This window comes from Haliaeetus leucocephalus, unplaced genomic scaffold (assembly GCF_000737465.1).
Source record: "Haliaeetus leucocephalus isolate CR32 unplaced genomic scaffold, Haliaeetus_leucocephalus-4.0 Scaffold171, whole genome shotgun sequence".
Classification (NCBI taxonomy): Eukaryota; Metazoa; Chordata; class Aves; order Accipitriformes; family Accipitridae; genus Haliaeetus; species Haliaeetus leucocephalus.
The window spans coordinates 1,427,276-1,449,009 of NW_010972607.1; the positions used below are offsets into that span (position 1 = coordinate 1,427,276).

At 35.8% G+C, this 21,734-nt stretch overlaps 1 protein-coding gene across 1 annotated transcript in view; it reads right to left on the reverse strand.

Annotated features, from left to right (window-relative positions):
* Positions 1 to 21,734, reverse strand: part of FBXL17 (F-box and leucine-rich repeat protein 17) — a gene marked incomplete at its 5' end in the record, with an annotated part of 274,656 nt that overhangs the window by 95,381 nt on the left and 157,541 nt on the right. Inside the window, one exon of the mRNA XM_010563602.1 lies at positions 3,989 to 4,065. Coding sequence (XP_010561904.1) covers positions 3,989 to 4,065 — 77 coding nt within the window. The remainder of the gene's footprint in view (positions 1 to 3,988; positions 4,066 to 21,734) is intronic.

Here is a 21,734-nt window from a genome sequence, read left to right on the forward strand (position 1 = left end):
TTATAGTTTGCTGTAACTCGTTTTTTGCTTCAGCAAACATCCTCATAGAAGAAAAATGTTTTAAAAAAATCATGTGTCCTCAGAGACACTAATATATCAGTAAATGATGAAAAGAGGCAATATGAAAAAGGAACACTCACGATTTTAGAAAACAAAAAAGCTACAGATCTAGAGCTCTTTTTCAATATATACAAAATCTTAAAGGTATCAGCAAAATACCACAGTTCATCTCAGGTCCTTGTGGGAAGCATTTAATCTGAAAAGCTTTGTGCAGTTACTTTACAGCTAGAAATGGAGACTTTTTACGTTAGGCAAAATCCAGAACTACTAGGTAATGGAAATTCTACAAGACAACTACCAAGACAACTGTTATATTCTGCAGGTTACTTGACAGGAATTGTTATGAGATAAACATATTCCTCAAACTGTGCTAACCGCACTCCAATTAATGACAGTTTGGGTACTTTGGTTATTCAGAAATTTCTTAAGTAATTTCTCACAGTGTAGCTGTATAAAGTGCTGATTTTGAACACTTCCTTCCAAACTTTTTTCAAAAGCTGTTTTTGGGTTTTTTTGGGGGGGGGGGGGGGCGGGGTGGTGGTGGTGGTTGTGTTCTGTTTGAGGGTTTTTTTTGTTTTGTTTTTCTTTTTCTTTTTTTCTCTTAGTGGAAGCCTACAATTTAAAGCTTGCCTTGAAATGACTTTCTGCACATACAGACAAAACCCACTGGTCTGACTACTTTTCTAAAGTGGAAGTAAAGCATTAGAGACTTTTATTTTTCACTACCGGTAAGAATGCAGTTTTTAAGTAATTCTTAGTAAATTTACACTTAACATTACTGCAAGATCAGACCCTTAAAACACCTAGTCCTGTTTCACAGGCTAGTTTCATCAAATCTTTTCATCTTTGAACAGAAAATCTCACTTTTGTCTTTCAGAGTGCATAGCACTCTCCACCATTACAAACTTTGTAAGTAATGATTTACTTAAAACAAATTCCCAGCACTAAGGATATCAATAAAACCCAGAACTAGAGCATAAAATTGAAAAGACAGTTACACAATTCTGTGGGTGCTTGCTGCCCTAGCTCACCGCTATACATTTTCACATCAACCTAATTCATTTGACACACAGTCTTCCCATAGCTGAGAAAGCCTAGCTTTCTTAATAGTTTTTAGTAAAAGCTAAAATACAAACCCCTCTATGTTTAAGTAAAGTTAAGGTTGTGACACAAATCAACAAAAGGCAAGAAATTTGAAGATAACACTGATAATCCATGCTTAAATCATGACTGTTTAATAAAAGGGCAACATGATATGAGGAAGTAATGTCAGCTTTAACTTCACTCTGTGTTCTTGGGCAAACAGGTGTTTATCTCAAAGATTATACTAACTCAGCTTCTCCTGTCCGTCTAGGTAAATTCTAGTGATTATTTAGCATTTTACAATGTGCTGGACGTAAAGAAACTTTTAAACTCACTTTCAGGATCCTAGCATGTTACACTGTAACAAACATCATTAATTAAAAATGGATTTTTAGAAAATTATGCTAGAGAAACATAAATATTCTATAAATCTTCAGAATTAAACAAAATATACTATTTTGTATACAAAAAAATACAGAATTAACCATTTTGTAATGTAGCATGAAATAGAGCATATACTCTTTTTCTCACAAGTTAGCAACTCTCAGTATGTACACATACATCAATTCCTTTTTGAACCCTCTTCTGTCTTTCTGTATAATAGAACAAAACATTTTTCTGGGCAGTAAAATGTCAGGGAAAGTAATGCTGCCTATGGCTACATTATCAGGGTCTAGGGGTTTTTAATTAATCTTTTAGGCTTCAAAATTAAACTTAGTATTTTAGTATTTTTAAAAATACTAATTGCATATAGGCATGTCTGTCTGGTAGTTTTGCATACTGTCTTACTGTAGAAATGGGAAAACAAAAGAATGAAATGAAAAATGACTAAGTACACACTTCACAGTCTTTGCTAGAGTACCTGAGATTACCTCACACATATACACCTATAGCATTAATTGCAAGGCAATAATAACATTTTTTTGCTGCAATTATTTTTTTACTGCAATTGTTATTGTTTTTGCTTAATTAATGTCTCAAATTATTACAAATTTTGTTGGAAATTAGCAATATTACTTTTTTTTTTTTTCACTTGAATTGCTAAGGACTTATGATCTTGGCCCAGAGGTCAAAACTCCGCTAACTGCTGTAGCACCAAAAATTGTTGTTGAACAGTTTCAAACAGAGCTTTTAAAATCTTGCATCTGTACTCCATCAAGCTGCATGAAATCTGTACACTTAATAGTGTACCCCAGTAACTGACTGCAATAATGTTGAATGACTGCAGAATCCAACACATTAGTGACATGTAAGCCTTAGTCCACAGCAGTCAACAGAAGCTCAGGTTGGATGACTACGGTTGCCAAGCTAATAATCCAAACTCTACGTATATTCTCCACTCATTCATTCTGTGAAATACACTTCCCACTTTTCATCTAGCCATGCATACTTCCTTTCCTCTCTCTCCATTCTTTCATAAGCAAGACTTTCCCTATCCTCAGTTTTTTTGCTTCAGTTTCTCAGTGTCTGTTTCCCTACTTTTTGAGAAATCATGTTTTCCTCTCAATAACTGAAGCCAAAGAAGTGTGACATCAGTTTAAGAAATCACTGATCCTCAAGATGTGGATTCCCTTATTCCCATGATGATTCTTTCTACATGGGTTGTCAAAGTCAGAAGGGACAAAAGTACAGCGAGTAGATCTATAACACACAAACAGACAGTTTCACTTCTAGCTGAGGTCCTGCACCTCTGACCCTATAGTAGTCACTTTGTGTTCTACAGATAATTCCCCTCCCTGAATTTCCAGCAGACAGTTCCCATTTCACAAATTCACAGACTCATGGCCAAGAGGTATCAAGCCAAGAAAATCTGTTTTCAACTTTGGCAAGACCTGTTCTGCACATGGATGTACAAACAACTGCAGACCAGAGAAAACGGTGGTATAGGCCCATGCTCCCTCTCCTCTGCCATGCCTCAAAGCTCCCACAGGTGCTACAGCTGTATTGTGAGCTCATGTGCAAATACTGTGGACATGAGACAAGCTGAACTCTGCAGACCAACATACCCTTGAATGCACCCATGCAAACCCCAGTGAAGTGCAAAATCTGAAGGGGAAAACAAAAGAATGAGTTTGTGATCACTGGAAAGGTAATTTATCACTTTGAAATAGTAATTCTTTATAAAAGCTCTGGAGTAAAAAGTTAAAATAAAAAAAAAAAAGGATAATGAGAAACAAAATAAACAGAAAACCTGAGACACACATCTCAAAGATACAGTTTGTAAATCCTACTGAAATTTAGGCATGTAAGTGGGAGATAGACATTTGAGAATTTGGCCTTATTGCAGAAATAAGTCTTATTTGATGTATCTTATTTGAAAAAACCAAAACAAGATAAAACAAAGTAGCCTCTGCAAACACACTCAAGTGCTACGAAGTTTTCCTATTCCAAATACAAATTCTGTCTCTCTCTGTAGCCTATCACACAGAAGGCCTAATTCGTAAGGTGCTCCTCTCTATTTTCTCATAACAGCATTTTTAAGGGATCATCAAGTTCATTCAAATTTTATGGCCTACAACAGGCATCTAGAAATGCACATGTATTTTTAGATTTTCTCCCAAATGGTCTCCTGGTCTCCAGGACAATTCAAAGGGCACTCTATCTAGTCTGCTCAGTAACTGTCAATTCTATAAGGAACACTTTGTAGCACATATGCACGCTGCCTTTCATACTTCTAACCAGATGTTTTTAAGCATGTCAAACACTTTTTGTACATTTCCTATTTTTATGGATAAAGGTTTTGAAAAATTTTATCTGTACATTTCCAACACTTTCACAAGAGTCCCTGTGCAAAGCTAGCAGAGCTCAATCTTCACAAAACCAAAGATATAGGTATACTACATACCAGAGTCAGTGATCTTACAGGATACTAAATATAGCTCTTTCAGGTTCCGGCCTTCTTTGGCAATCACTTCCACACATCTGGAAGACACATATAGTAAAATCACAGTTAAAAGACAATAGATAATTTTTAAATAGCGAGAGCACAATCCACAAGTGTAAGGTACTGTATCTCAATTTCTTCATTTTGTGAATTGTTCCATACAATTCACTGAAAATGCATACGGCTACATGTATACATTAGAGAAAAATATTATTTTACATTGACTGCTTTTATAGGAATATTTCCAGAAGTCTTTGACTATGTGAGTTGCTTGAAATATATACAGGCAAATCCTTTGGAAAATAATACAAATGTGAATTTCCATTTCTTTATTATTGTGTAATTTTGAAAAGTTTCTATTGCAAGATTTAAGCTTTGAGAGTTCTTCAAGGGAGGAACTATAAATGCACTGTAATGAGGAGAAAAGATAAGAAAACATAATTTTAAATTCATGTTTGTATTTCTTCAGTGATTATTGCAGAAGTCAGCATTCATCAGGTCATGAAATGCTACATGCCATTGGTGTTCCAATATGTTGTTAGAGAAGCTTGTATAGATGAGAAGACAGGTCATTTGTTTGCCTTGTCACAACTATGATGAATTTGCAATGAAACACATCAGTTTTTTTCTGTTAATCTCCTTGTTTGATTTCTTGTAAGCAAGAAAATTAATATGAAAACTAACATTGTCTTGTAAAATAGTTTATTATATACTTATGACCAAGTCTATATTAATGTTATGTTTACAACTGCATTGTTTACAGTATCACTCAAAAATACAGTTCATAAAATACATTTTCAATCCCACTGATGTAAAATGCACCACTGTTCATTCGATCAGCTACCATGACTATTGTGCTATTCTCTACATAGAGAATTTTTTAAAGTGTATTTTATAGGATAAATCATAAGAATTTCTTCTGATCAGATATATTCCTCTTTAATTTTCAGATCAATTACCCAATCACCTACTCTGCCTCTTAAATCAACCATCCTACAGTAGACAAAATTAAATTACTTGCCAATTTTGAAAAAAACAGGTATTGCTGAGTTTGTCATAACTTTTGGAAAATACACATAAATTCTCAGGGACCTTTTTCCTCCACTTACCACCACCAATAGATTATCTCCCAATCTGATTTACCTGTTCATGCTGCCAATTTTAGATTTTAAAAGCAACCACCTAATTCTTATAGCTTACAATAACACAGTAACTGAATGATAGCCTTTCATATCTATTTTCCTTATCTATGCTTCCCTCTTCTAAAATCTAGAATGAAATTTCACTACTATTAATAAAACAGCATGCCTCTGACAGAGTACCTTAATCATAGTTCTTTTACCACCATTACAAATCTGCAACACTTGAAAACTGTCAAACCCTAATCTTTGGAAAATTTTTTCAATACTTGCCATTGGGAAAGGTTGTCTTATGTTCTTTTATGAATACACAAGGAAAGGAGAGAAATATTTAACATGGTAACCCCTGACATGGAAGAAAAACAGGGTAAACGTCCAGATTCTATACTTGTTTAAACTCGCAACTTCTCTGCTACGAAAATTAGCAAGCATGACAGTTAGTTTTCTTGTTGAAGTTACACCAGGACTATGCTTTTTAATATAAACTAACCTCAGAATTACACAATTTCATCAGGTTATTTTCCTAAAAAACAGGTAAGATTTAGAGCATTAAACACATTCTATGTATGTGAAAAACTACTTCTGTTCCTGTAAGACATTATTTTGAAGAAGATACTCATCTTTGTTAACTGGCTTATGAAGATCAACTAGGCCATGAGAAAGACTTTTTATTATTTATTCCAGAAAAATACTTCCTAATAATTATTTTACTGGTAATATGCATAAATAGAAAATCAGTATCCTGTATTTTATTAGACAGTATGCTCATTAGACATTTCAGCAAATAAGACATAATTGAAAAGTGAATGGACATTACAGCTAAAAGAAGCTTTTATTAATTCTTATTGCATATATCATTTAGCACAGTACTGAGATCATGAAACACTTCTCGCCTTGGATAAAAATTCTGACCCTAGAAAAAATATTTTGAAAATTTTATCTAATGACTCTACAAGTTTTCAAATTATTTCTGATCATTTTTACTCACTGAGAGACAATTAATTGATCAAAAAATACAATATAACAATCACTGTCTAACAATACCACCACAAGACAGTCAAGATGACATAAAAGACTACCTAATTTTCCGTACAACTTCAGTTACACAAATTTTCAGAGTCAATTTTGTATTATCTGCACATAGACATATCTGCATGTGCATTCTTCAGAATCCTTGTATACTCAGGATGTTGGCCATTCTCTGGCTCCAAACAAAATCTGTTCAGCTGTGAAGAAAGGAAGTTGTAGCTTCTCTCCCGCTGCAGTAAGGGTGTCAGTATATATATATATATAAGCTTGTTTTAACAAAGAGTGCTAGAAACACAGTGTTTGAGAAGGAATTTTAGATGCAGTCAGTCACTTTATTCCAGGAGCAAAAGACAAAAGTATTTGCCTGTGTGGCCTTTATAATTACATCCTTTAATCCTTCCAGATAGCGCCAGCTTTACGGGTTAAAGTTTTTTCAAGTGGCTTGAGTGACTCCAATCCTGTTCTTAGTGACATCTTGGACTCTAAATGAAATACTGTTCACTTTCTCCTAATGGGAAAAGAAAATCTTCACAGTTTTTTGCTATTTCCATTAAAAAGAAAAAGGCAAAAAATGTAGCTTTTACTGCCTCATTTCTTTTTTTTTTTTTTTTTTTTAAAATAGTAACGTCACTTGACATCGAAAAGAGTGAGATAATGACACCTCTAGTTTGGACAAGAAAAAATTTAAATATAGCTGAAATAATGAATTATAATTTTTTGTCTGCCTTCTATAACTTGCATAAGTCAATCTAATTTCAGGTTTAATTTCTATTATCACTTCTATATATCATCACTATGTAAATTAACTTGTAGAGACAGAAAAAACATTTTATATGGCCTCATTAGCCTCTGCTCTGCAGAGGGTCACAGAATACATAATTGCTAGTAACAACTGATTTTTTTAAAACATAAGGAAAAATAAGAGTAGTTGTGTATTTATTACTTTTACCTTTTAATCTTTGTTATGCATGACAGCAAAGAAAAAGGTTAAATGAGCAAAATTAAATTAACCTTTTCTAGAAAGCAAGGATCAAGTCGTGTTAATTCTGTTGCAGTAATCCATCAAAATTATAGATTATTGCCATATTTATCTTTAGACGTCTTTATATTTACAATGTTGCTGAATTAGACAATAAAAAACCCTAAACTTAAACACATCAGCATAATACTGGTAAGTAAGAGGAGCAAAGTTATTACTTAAAGCAGTAGCAAATGACAAAAGTAAGCAAAACAGATAATTGAGCCCCCCAAAACTTGGGGACTAACCCCTATTTATCAGGGAGCTAACGTGATGCCTCTTGGACATGGTAACAACAGCTGTGTGTCAAGGCAGAGAGATCTTTTTAAATCTCTTAACCTAAGGTTACTGAACAGACTTCTATCAGCTCATCCTACTAATTTTAATAACAAAAAGACAGGCAATATCTAGATGAAGTAGTGAAAGTTACAGGGACACAGATATTTCTTTTATATTTTTCCTCCAAATATATCAAAATATAAACATTCTTCCCAGAAGAAAAGTAATTTTCACACTCAAAGTAACTTACTACCAAAATGAGACAGGAGTTCACTAGCCAAGGAATAAAGAAATAAGACTACAATTAGAGCTTTGATGATATACAAGTCTGGATCAGAGCTGGCCAAAGCTAAAATCTCTTCACTTCTTACTTTGCAGATGAGTATTATTTAGAATCATGTAAAACATGAAAATATCAAAACAGAGAACATGAAATACTTATTTTAGGAAGAAACTGCTTATTCATTAAACCTGAAAATATTATCTAACAAATTCTTATGCCAAGCTTTCCCTAGATCTACTCAATATTTTATGAATGCTGTTCTCTGATAGACTGATATGCAATTCAGTTTTATGGCATTTGATTCTAAAAGTAAGACATTATTATCACACACTATGCAATTTACAGTGCAATCAGGAGCAGCATAAGGCAAAGAGCAGAAATTGATTGCACATAAACATGCCAATCAGAAACCAAGAATATAAGTAAACACATACCTACCTACTGTTAAACCAGTTAAAGACCACAGATATTTATAAGACAACTAGGGCTCACTCAGCACTGTGATGTTGAACACATCAACATCCCAAAGTTCATTATGTTCAGAGATTAACAAACCTGAGACTGCCTCTTACTGTTATAATTTCTAAAAATGTCTTCCTACCTGAAAAGGTAAACAAATCTCAAGAAGAAAAGGATATAACTGTAACGTTGCTAAAATTCCAATTAATATCAGGAAAAAGCTCTCACTCTGGATTACCGAACAATGGAAATTTGTCTACTAACATGTACTTGCATATATTCTTCCCACCTGGTCTGTATACACGACCAAAAAAATTACTTAAGTGTACAAATATTTACTGGTATAAAGGTTCTCTGCAAACAAGTCTCTTCTTCAAAAGTAACAAAACAGCACGACTGAGACAACTTCAAATTTAGGGTCATCATCTTGACGGCTCCTGCATATAAAGCTGTGCAATAAATTCACAAAGTCAAGGTTTCTGACTTTCCATGATGTAATGCAAAATGTAAGAGCTTAAAAATAATTTTTAAAAATGACAACTTAGAAAATAAGTCATTCAAAACCCTGTAATTTTCTTCCCTTAGCCAACTGATCCCTACCTTCTTTGACTTAAATGAAAGGTTAAGGTTAATGAATTAAACTGTGCAAGCTTCTACCTGTAAGAAAAGATACAAAAGATCCTTGAGTTATGGCAAATAATTGTCTTTTCTATATATACACACAGCTTTTATGTTTTTTGGTCTAATTCTAAAAACATTGGAAAATCATAATTGTGACAACCAAAAGGAACTAATGAGAAAATATGACTACAGTATTTGTGGTGTAAGTGGTCCTGGGAGACCCTGTTACAGTCTGAGATGCTCTTTAGCCCTGACTGAAGCTAATTGGAGTTGCCATATACTGGTTAAGAGATCACAATTTGAGGGAATGAGTTTCACTCACCGTGGAGGTGTAAAAAACCCCAAACATTAACACACTGCCTTGGTAAGATTCAAAATAAACATCAGACTGTTTACATGGCTTCTTTGCATTTGACTGGCATACATTTGTCTCTAAGCAGTGAACACCTGACCATCCTTTAAAACATAACCAAGACCACTACTGGGAACCAAAAGAGAGCTTGGAAGGAACAAGACTAAAATATACAAGGGAAAACCAGAAACCTTTCACATAGAAATACATGGAGCTCCTCAAAAAATCAGTGTTTCAAAGGTTAAATTTGGGAAGAAAACAGTAGCTGTGTATAAAGTGATACTGTCATTGGTTTTGATGACTTAAAACATTCCTATGGAAGGCAATAATGTAATATAATAACCAAGTATCTCCCATAACAAAACCAAACCTCTTACCACAGCAGCACATACAGAATCTTAAGAAGTTGATATAATCTGAGGCCTTCTGCACTCAGAAGGAATAATTTGAAGCCTAAATATGAAAGGACTAACATTCTACTGAGAGATCTATAAATCCTCATAAAACCTCATAACAATAAATGATGGAACTTCACACGCTGATGGATACATATGCTTGGTTCAGGATTCTCTTTTACTGATCACTTTATTTACATTGTTGTGTATGGAAGGGTTAAAAGATGGAATTTTGGCCCGTGGATGAACACCGAGTAAGAAGTAGATAACTAAAAAACGCAGTCAGCACAGGGAACAGATAGTTTATTGTCTATTGTTTGAAATCCCGACTACGGGGATAAGAAAGCAGAGCAATGTTAGGAGAGGTAATACGTGCAATAATGGAGGAATACAAGGCACCACACATAATTTTGCTTACCTTGCAAAAGTCCTGCTATTGGTTAGAGCATAGTGGACATGACTGATGCATTATGGTAATTTGCCATGCGCACAGAGCCCATGAACCAATAGAAGGGATGGCTATGGCACGTGCAGCGCGCCTGGCCAGTGGGCGCAGGTGTCATAGGCTCCCTATGTTACAATTGAGGCATGTTTTGGCACTCATCAGCTGCAAGCATTGACACCTATTCCTCCACAAATGTATAAAATACTGGGGTTTTCCGAAGAGCAGTGGGCTGGTGTACGGCAAGATCACTGTTGCCTCCATGGGGATGCTCACATAAAGGTGGTACCTACCAACTGCTGGACTGGGCTTGCGGTGCAAGACGACCAAGAATATAAAGACTGTACGGATGGTTCATCATCTTCTTTACAGTCCTTAGGTCGGTATATTAATAGGGTTTTTTGCTTTATAAAATACCCTTAGCGTAACACGTGTGGAGTTAATAAAATCCTTACTTTTTCCCTTATAGTCAGTGTGTGTGTGTTTACCTCTCGGAAATCCTCGAAACCAACCTAAAACAATTATGAACAACATATCTCTTCCAATGTATTTGTTTTCTAATACTTTATGCTAATAAAAGGTATGATTTTTACTTGTCTTTCAGTTAATTTGGCACACAGTTTTTACTGCCATTTTAACATTCCAATCACATTCAAAATATGTATTTTAAAATTGTTTTTAATTTGAACACTAAGAACTGCATCTGTAAGAAACAATATAAATCACAGAGCCCGCAAAACAAGCTAGGACTTTCAAGCAAAAGCACAAACTGAATTTGAAAAGCACTTTTTGTCTGGAGCCAATATGCAAAGTGTCACTAGTTATACAAGTTAACAGCAATTATCTTAAGGCAGTCATTAAGTTCTGATTAGCAGTAATGTATTCTTCAGAAAATCAATGTAATTTAAAATTAGGTTTACCAAACAGTTTTGCCACTTACAGCACAGGAAAATAGATAAGCTTTTTTTCACACTGGAACTCACAAACTACAGAGGTAAGAGCAGACAAGTCCCATGGTGTCTGCTTGTGCTCTGAGCTAGTCAGATGCAAGCAAACTCCAGTCAGAAAACTACACAAATAAATTGATCAGCACTGTGCTTATGCTATTACGCCTGGTCCTTCAGCAATAATATCTATTTTCAAATACTTATTAGTAGTCTTATCTAAAATTTAATGCCTTATAATTCCTGTTACCTTGACTGCATCTAAATCCAGCAAGCAATTAAGCCAAGAAAGGAGAGATTTAGCAAATTATTTAATTCTACTATCTGACATTTACATGTAGTAGTATTCCAGGTGGCCTTTGGTTCTTTTCAGACTTGGAGGAACTAGATACCATAATGGATTTAATGGAAATAAACAATTATGAAAAATAATTTTATTCTAAAACCTTCATGGATCTGATTTTCCCCAGCTAATCATACTAAAGTCCATCAGAAAATTAAACAGTATCTCTTCTTTTTTAAGAACTTCTAAATATTTTGGAATTCAGATTTGAGATGAAAAAAAACATTTGATACAGCACTTCAAATACAGTTTCTTAAATCTATTGTGGCAATTTGTCTACTGTCGTAAGCAAAAACAAGGAGCTGTTACTACCAGCAAGCCAATGAGCATTTCTTAGCAAGCACTATGTTTTGGATTGTACAAACAAATAAAGACTTGCTTCCTGAACTGTTTCAGTTGTGCCTTTGCACTGGAAAACTGGTAAAGTACTTGCTTTAGAGTTACGGAACAGCTGGATTACTTTGCTTTATTAGGGTGCTGGTGTAGAAAAGGAGTTGTTTACATACATGTTGCTTCTTCACTCAGTTAATGTGATGATGGCTTTTCTCAAGACAAGCGTCAAGGTAACTATCATAATGTTATCTACTAGCAAATGCAAAATGTACAGATTTAAAAAATAATGACAGCACAGTAGCTACAGACAGGATCAGGAGTTAGCAAATTGTAGATTTTATTTCTACGCACATAAGCTAATCCTTGCAAATTCAAACAAGATACTTGATGTCCCACTGCCTCATTTTAATTTTCAGAAAGTGTACTGCAGTGTACAGAGAGGATATAGTGACACTCAGATGCTGAATGTGTGTTCTGGCTGAATCTTTAGTTGAAATGATTAGGAACTGATGCTGCACATGGAAAGAAGTTCAGAGAGAGACCACCATACATGCTGCAATTTCAGAGGAGTGCAAAGGAGATGAGACATTCAAAAGGAAAGCCCGAAGTATTGCTATAACTCTCTCTCCTGGTACAAATCACAAGGGCATACAATGGCACAGCTGCACCATTACTTGCATGGAAAGACTGGGCTTTGAGCAGGGGTAGCTTTACTTCTTCTCGGCCTTTTAGAGATTATATTTACATGCTTCAGGCCTCAAGATTTTTCCTGGTGTTACAGTGGCCTCAGTTTTGATAGACTTTGGGTTTTTTTTAAAGTAGTCTTGTGCCATTCCATTAAGGTATAGTATATAGAGTAAGAGTATTCATAATTCATTTGTTTTTATTGTATGCAAAATAGCTGCCTTTCCTCAAAAAAAGCTTCCAAGTTTAATAGTAAAAATAAGAAATGGGAACTCTAACTTCACAAAAATGTTCTTTAGACTGTCTTTTTAGAATGCTAGGATAAACTTTAAAATAATTCCATAAAAATGAAAACACTTCACCTGGTATTTTGAAAATAAAATATTCAGTGTTTATACATCTCTGTACTTCCTGATCTCAACAAGGACAGCACATATATGAAAGAAGATTTCACCACATTTGCTGTTTGATTTTCATATCATGTAGGCTGACATACACCTCACTGAGCTTTGCACATAGGCAGCTAAAGTACTTTATTGAGATTTACTCTTTCAATCTCCTTTGCATCACTTACTTTTTTTCTAATCCAGATAAAACCCTAACCTCTACCAGCTATTCTTTTACATATACCTTTAAAGACTATCGTTTCTTGAAATGACAGTGCAGATCATGGTCAATGGGTGATGTGGACTGAGGATGGACTTCATCAAGGGTTTCTCCCACTAACTTGAAGAAAACTACAAAACCTCTGCCTCAGTTTCTCCTTTCCAAAATAGAAACACATTCTATAAATCTATTTTTTATTGTGTTGTAAACAGAGGTGATTAAGTATTGGTAAAGGCTCGGTTCTGTGAAAACAAAAAATCCCTATAAAAGTTTGAAAAATATTCTCAATCCTATTCCTGGGAGCAGTAGTATTGCTAAGAGTTATCATGATCTAAATTTATGTGAGATGAACAAGGTTTACAGTAATCTCTTTCATTTAATAGTAAAAACCAGTAAAGTCTTTGACAGGACATAAGGAAGCTTTCTGCAAAACAGTCCTATCATCAAATCTGATCTTTCTCCTCTACTGCTGAACGACATTCAAGTTGGTAGAGAATTTCTGCTTATATAAAATGATGATAGAGCACAAAAAGAGCCAAGATAATCAAAGAGGAAAAAAATAAAATCCAGTACTCATCATAATTCACATATCATTGGAATTGATTTGGGGTCCAATTCTCTTTACAAATTAGAGCAAGTTGGTAGATCTGTTACATTAATTTAATGCTGCTGATGTTAGTAAAACTGATGAAAGAAAAAATCAAGCTCAATGCATTTTTGGACAAATGGTATGAAGAAGAGAGACTAAAGAATGTGAGCAATAACTGAATTCTACAGTTCTCAGGCAAGGCCAATACACTAATGTCTCACCCAAAGGATAGCATCACAGCAAAGCTTGTATGCGAAAATCGGTATATTTCATACATCATATGTTACCAGAAATTTTAGCATACAAATTTTAGATGAGAAAAAAACCTCCATGCTTACTAAAAACTTAAAAGTCTTGATTTGCCATGAAGTACTATATAAATCTTGATAAGAATGCCAAGGTTCTTAGAAACTTCACTTTAATCTAGAGAGAATGCACTGACATAGCAATGACTTCAAAAAAAAATGCTTAAAGGCAAATTTCAGAACCTCTTCATGAAATGATTATGAATTCCTTTCCATAAGGCTGTCTGGCTAGTATTTCTATTACTGGTACACTGCTTGGAGAAAGCAACAAAAAAACCCTTGATGGTACTGTCTGTGCTTTGTATGAAGTAAAATTGCCACCTTTTAACTCAGACAAGATACTAGCAAAACTATCTCTTAGAAAGAGCAGTATTTCTTTGTGTGTCATAATCTTAGTAGATTGCCAATTATATTCTGTAAATACAGATTTTAATACCACCTAATAATGTATGAACTTCACCTAGTATTATTCAATTCTTAAAAGGACTTAATAGAATAACTTTTCATGTAATCTTACTGGCAAATGATCTGGCTAGACAGAATACTAGGATATACTGTGCCCTTCTAAACTGTAGTGAGAAAACATGGTTGTTTTCAGTAGCTGGAAAATTCATAACTGAGCAAGTACAAACACAATGAAGGAGACATTTGTTTGTATCCCTGATTTAATGTATCACCAAAAAATCAAACAGAATATTAGTCTAAATTGGTGTTGTAGGTAAAAACAGAAAAGTTTCAATGGGTAGATTAATTCATAGTTAAAATCTGTAAACTAAAACTAAACTTTAAGAGATACTATACCTAAATCATGGACTTGCATTTTTACACAGCACATATGTCATTCGTAAAAAAATAGCTTTATTAACTGAGCCTGAAGGCTGATCCCTGTAACCACTTCGAATCTCACAGAAAATGCAGTTTCCCAGTTATGCAGCAACAGAAACAATTTTTGGCACCTTGAACATCTTTGCAGAATTCAGAAGTCCAAAAGCACAAGAAGACTATAAATTAGCTTTATATAATGTGATGACAGATGTTTTAGACAGTAAAATATAAGTGAAGAAACTTTTTTCAGTCTCTCCTGTCTTAGGGTCCCCTGAGTCTTGCTGAGATGGTTCTGATTATGTTAGAGCATTAAGCATGCTAGTAATTATTTATATTTCGTGTATCATAGCATTTTTTACATTCTTGTAAAAGAAACATCACTTAATGTCTTCTGCCTGCACTTGTAGCTGTGGAAGTGTCTCATTGGCTCCCCCAAAAGCTATGTAGTTAAAATGTCCAAAACAAGAGAAAAAAACCTTAAGAACAAGTGGAAGGATTTTGACTGAAATTTTATGAGTTCAGTAATTTTTTCTTCCTACTCTATCAGAACCTTTTAACAAACCATCACACCAACATTTAACATAATCTTCTAGCTGAGTTTCTCTGTTCATTGATGTAAATATCCTAAATCTTGACAGTCTATAGTTTAGATGTCTTTCTGGCAAGCCTCAGCTAACTTTGCACTGAAACAGAACAGAAATAGTCATCTAATTCCTTAATAGCATCTCAGCTATGACAGTGATTATGATGTTCTATGGCAAGACAATCAGAAACAGCTTCAAATGATTTCTTAAATTGATCCAACTGGACCCACAAGGGTGCAACTGTCTAAACCATTAGAAATTATGTAGTCAATTGAAATCTACATATTGAAAAAGCCAAGGAAAATTCCATGGGTTGTATTTTTGCCTCTCTGGAGAATTCAGGCAAGAATTTTGTGATGTATTCATAAATCATTATATGTAGCTATCATTTCACAGAATTTTTAATAAACCATTATTAATAAAATATAAAAAATCTATGAAATCACTTAACTGCAGATCTGTCTTTCCCTACTTTCCTGTAGTAATATACTTAAATTAGCATTAGAGCAAGTCACATTTATTTCATTCACAACTTTAAGGATATACCTTTTCATTCTAAATATATTGCATTGAAGTAATAAGCATTGCTGATGGTTGAAGCTTTCCAAGGACAGGACAGTGTTACTACATTAGTCTTAGCTCTAAAACTTGGCAGTCACTTCAACCAGGTCAAACAGACTTGGAATTGCCAGTCTCTCTGTGTAAGAAGTCATTTCTGCATAAAAGTAACACAGGCACATTTCTTCACTCACCAGGTAAGATGGGGCAAAAGCAAAGTAACTAGTGTGTAGCTTGATAGAAACAGTGGGGGGGGGGGGCAGGAAAATGTTACATATTTTCCATATGTGCAACTTTGAGAAATTACAGAAGGAATAGTACTAAGAAGACAAAAGCTCACTTTGCACATTAATTTCCAGACAGTGAAGCAACCCAGACAGCAGAAGCATGCTGATGGTCAGCTGGAGCAAACGTCCACCATTCAACACAATTTTCAAGTTATTAAGAAATTAATTCAAAGCAGGTACTGTTTGCCAAAGTTGTTCTGACATCTATTGTGTTCAGAATTTCTGTGGCTGCCACCGCATTTGTTGTACCTCATTAGAAAAACTGGAAGAAGAAATCTCTAAAACAACATAAGCACATTCTGTACTTCAAGAATAAATACTGTGTCAGAGGACACCTTGTTTTCAGTAGCATCCACTGTGTACTAAGATATTCACAGGTTATACTGACAAAGAGAATTGGAAAAGATTATGCTCTCACTCTCTTAGTTCTGATTAAATTACTAGTTTTCAAGGTTCACATGAAGCCTCAATTAATTCCCAGATTACTGGCAGAACACAAAGGAGTTTGTTACTCATTGCTAGACATAGTCTAGTAACATATTATAAATTCAGAAAGTCATCTGGATAACAGCTTTCTCTACATTCTTACTAACCTGCCTGTACCTAAGATAGACACAGGTAAATTTGAATTTCTATTTGTCTTTAGAGGCCCACATTTACAGGAGGCCTGAAAACTTATTTTCTAAGTGCAGGACTGGAATTCCATTAGGACGTGAATGGGCAACGAAGGCAATTCACAAAGCATAGGCAATGTGTTCACATTGGATTGAAAGATGAGTTTCTACCTGTTGCTCCAATTTCATTTTCTGTCTGGTACTTGTTATTTTCAGCATCAAGTACATAGGATGAGTCTGGCTTAGAGAGTGATTCTCCCCATGGAAGAAAAATCACATTCCTCCATAAATCATAAATGCAAAATTCTTTGCTGTGGCAAGTAGTTTTGAATCTGTAACTCCAGGTATAGATTCCCTGCGATGTGGCCAGAAACAGTACTAGGCCTTCAAATTGGCTTGATGACAGGTTAATTACCTCCACTACTGGTTACTTCAAAGTGTTGACAAGATCTTAAAATATTTCCTTTACTAACTATCATCATATGTGCTCATGGAGATGTGCGTCAGATAATGTTGGTCTCAGACATACCAGGAAACATGCAGGTAGTGATATGGCAGGCTAAATCTGTTGCTTGGAGCCATGAATGGAATGAATTAGTATTATTTAACCGCTTGAAGATATGATATCAGTTTCTTCTAAAACAAATAAACAACTACCAAATTGTGCCACAAAAAGCAGAGCCAGACTCTTCATATTCACATCCTAGCCAGTTGTCACACAATTGCATTTATGAAGGTTTCAGTAAGGCAGCTCCATTAATAAGTGGAATACTAATGCCTTTTTTGATTTCAGTGACTTTGGGTTTAATCCTAGATTTAGAAAAGAGTTCACTTATTTCCTTCTGGCATCAGGATGAATTCTTCACATATGTGGCTAAACTTCTGTTCAGCATGTCTACCGGTTTTGTTGAGAAAATGACAGTAGCTCTGCTTATTTCTCTCGTAGCAGAACCAAGGGGAGTAGCAGTAAGTAGAGCTCATATGCCTTGAGATCTTTCTCTTCCATTGATTTTAATGTGATCACCCTCTCCTGTTTGACTTGTTTGTGTGGCTCTGGCAGAATTAATCACTGTGTCCTAGGCACCTCAAGATATGATTTTGTTGTTCATCATGATGAAATAAGGTCTGAGCACCTTCAAGCTAACTCCATCCATTCTAATCTACTAAATAAAATTTTCCTACTCTGTGATGGGGTTTGGGACAGCAATGTGACTTAACCTAGATCAGTGTGAAATAATGTTTCTATGCTAAGTGGAGCAACCAGTTGAAGTAACAGATCATGAAGAGTACAGGTTACATGTCACAGGAAAACCAACATCATATCCTTCCCTGAGATTACATAAATCTCTTATAGACCCAGACAGACTAACAGAATCTATAACTTGGGCTGTCACCAGTCATGTTTTTCAGTCCAGCAGGTTCCTAATCTAATATGTGGTCAAACAAGATGGTGACCATCATAGGTACAAAGCCAGATAAAGCATTTGTATCCACACCTGTATTGGTTTTATCTGGCAAGGTTTTGGTAGCAGGGGGGGTTACAGGGGTGGCTCCTGTAAGAAGCTGCTGGAAGCTTCCCCTGTGTTCGAGAGAGAGCGAGCCCATACCAGCCGGCTCTAAGACGGACCCGCCGCCGGCCAAGGCCGAGCCAATCAGTGATTGTGGTAACACCTCTGTGATAACATTTTTAAGAAGGAAAAAAAAGTTGGGACGGGGAGAAAACAGCCACTGGAGAGAGGAGTGAGAACATGTAAGAGAAACAACCCTGCGGACACCAAGATCAGTGAAGAAGGAGGGGGAGGAGATGCTCCAGGCACCAGAGCGAAGATTCCCCTGCAGCCCGTGGGGAAGACCCTGGTTCAGGGTCTGGCTGTCCCCCTGCAGTCCAGGGAGGTCCATGGTGGAGCAGATATCCACCTGCAGCCCGTGGAGGACCCCACGCCGGAGCAGGTGGGTTCCCGAAGGAGGCTGTGACCCCGTGGGAACCCTGCGCTGGAGCAGGCTCCTGGCAGGACCTGCGGATCTGTGGAGAGAGGAGCCCACGGAGCAGGTTTTCTGGCAGGACTTGTGACCCTGTGGGGGACCCATGCTGGAGCAATGTGCTCCTGAAGGACTGCACACCGTGGAAAGGACCCATGCTGGAGCAGTTCATGAAGAACTGCAGCCCGTGGGAATGGCCCACGTTGGAGAAAGTTCGTGGAGGACTGTCTCCCATGGGTGGGACCCCACGCTGGAGCAGGGGAAGAGTGTGATGAGCCCTCACCCTGAGGAGGTGAAGCAGCAGAAAATAACATGTGATGACCGTAAACCCCATCCCTGTCCCCCTTGTGCCGCTGGGGGGGCTTGGTGGAGAAATCCGGGAGTGAAGTTGTGCCCAGGAAGAAGGGAGGGGTGGAGGGAAGGTGTTCTGAGATTTCGTTTTATTTCTCATTTACCTTACTTTGGCTGATTTGTAATAAATTGAGCTAATTTTCCCTAAGCTGAGTCTGTTTCGCCCGTGATGGTAATTAGTGAATGATCTCTCCTGTCCTTATCTCGACCCGCAAGCTTTTGTTATATTTTTCGCTCCCCTGTCCAGCTGAGGATGGGGGAGTGATAGAACGGCTTTGGTGGGCACCTGGCGTCCAGCCAGGGTCAACCCATCACAACACCTTTAATTTGTAATGCATTCACCACGAAATTCAGTCTATACCTGCACCTTGTAAAGAAGCTTCTGAAATATTTGTGTCTTACAAATATGTTGCTTACATATTTGAATTTTACAAAGTAAGATTTTCTGACCTTTCAAAACTGCAAATAGTGCAGAATGTGACTGACTCCTAACAGAATTTTCCTAATAGACTTCTCTTGATTCCTGGCTACAGTTTGTATTTTCACTTAAAAATTTACTATTGATGAATCGTGGCTTATAAAGAATCTCTCCCTTTCTATGATACAGTTATAAGCAGAGGGACATACTCACATTAAGAACACTGGCTCAGTAAGCTACAAGAAGGAAAAGATCTTTGAATCAGGTATTTATATTTCAATTGAATTACCTCCAGATGAGGGTTAACTTGTTAGATATTTCTGATAACATTAAAGAGTCAGCTACTATCACTGCAGCATCAAGACCTCTGAACTGTGTATTTAAATATACTATTACACATTTAAGTGTATAAGTAGATAGAAATAGTTAGATGGAAATAATAATGACAGTTTGCTGTCATTGTGATCTCCTTTAATGTGAAGTTTTTCAGGTAAAGATTTTTGTATGTACTATAAATATTTCAAGGTTGAAATGTTAGGCCTTCAAAGATATATTTAAAAATATTTTAATGCATTAATATTTGTAATTAGTAACATCGATGAAAATATAACATATACAGTTATCTGCATATTTTTCTATAGTTCTATTAATGTAGGATTTTCCAGGGTTTTTTGGTATAAGAATATGAAAACAATGCTAATGATATTACAGTAGCATATTGTGTGCAGATACACTGGAGAGAGGGAAAGGTTTTACAGGATCTAGTTCCACCCCTTACTATCACACCCAAACAAAGCACTGCCAACCTGTGTATATAAATTAGACATATATAATGTGAATATAAACCAGTTCATAAAACAATGCTCATTTTCTCCTAAGGAGAAACCCCACAAGTGTGAATACAAATTTCTTCATGTCAGGGATGGATATGGTTGCAGTCATACTCTGACTACAGCACAAAGAGCTGCAACTAATATCCAAGTTGACAAGACGTGCTTTTTGTAGCACTCCTCCTATCATACATAAGAAATAATAAGTTTCAAAAGTATATGCCTTTCAGTGACTCTGAGGCATTCTATAGGATTTTATAATTATTAGAGACAGTGTGAATCTTCTGTCCATAGAATTCCTTGATTTCAAATCCAGATAATTAGCTAATATCAATTAGTTAAAAGTCAGTGCTTAAAAAAAGGTAGTCCCTCTTCTGAAATGAATTTTAATTAATCTTATTTTGGATATAAACAACAGTTATTAATGGGTAATAATATTTAGAACAATAGCGTTTCAGTGAAATGGATGCAACATAAAGGCATCCTAAAATAATCCATAAACCTTTATTACTGTAATATGCTGTTAGAACAACAATCCACAATCTTTAGTATCATGATGTAAGAAACTGAAATCGTGCTAAACATATGCAAGTGAGAGAGATATCTAACTTATATTCAGGTACCTCTTCAACTGAATCCAGATTTGAAGACTTTTCTGTCCTTTAATAACTTATTAGTGTAGGAATAAAGAAACAGCCATAATTCTTGCCCATCAGCTATGACAACTATCACCAACTCCTGATACATTATCCTGAACCATTTTTACTCTCCTTCAGTATGAGAAATTATGAAACAAAGGTCTGTCCCTGCACAAAATACCACAGTGATTACAGTATCTCAGATCTTGGTTTCTTGTGTTTCTCTCTTGTAGGCAGAAAGAAATTTCCCTTTTCCTCTCACAGCCAGTTTCTTTTTACCAGTGGTAACCTGGTGATTTCTAAAATGTCCCTACTTTCCAGTGTGGCTCATCTTCATGGGAAATGCTTAGACAGAACTAGATAACTTTGCCTTCACTGCCACCCTCTGGGCTCCTTACTTCAAAAATAAGACTATGAGCTTTGGCACAGGGATTTCAGGATGCCTTGACACATACCGTCTTGCATATACTCATTAACAACAGTAGCATCTACTTACACAGCACTTTTCTCCTCTGAAAAGATCTCTGTCAAATGGCTTTACAGATCTATTGGCTGGATTGCAGCACAAATTTGAAACCAAGAACAGTTAGAATGAATTTAATCCCAGAAATTAAGATGATCCTATACTATCTCATAATCTAAATTTTCACATTTTGTGACTGCAGATGAGGACACGTCCTATTGCTAAGAGGTTACCATTTACATTCCTGTTTCAGTTAAAAGTATCAAAAACTCACTGATGAGCAAAGTCCTCAGGGTCTATTTTACATAGTTATACAGTTCCACCAACATAGGTTCCCA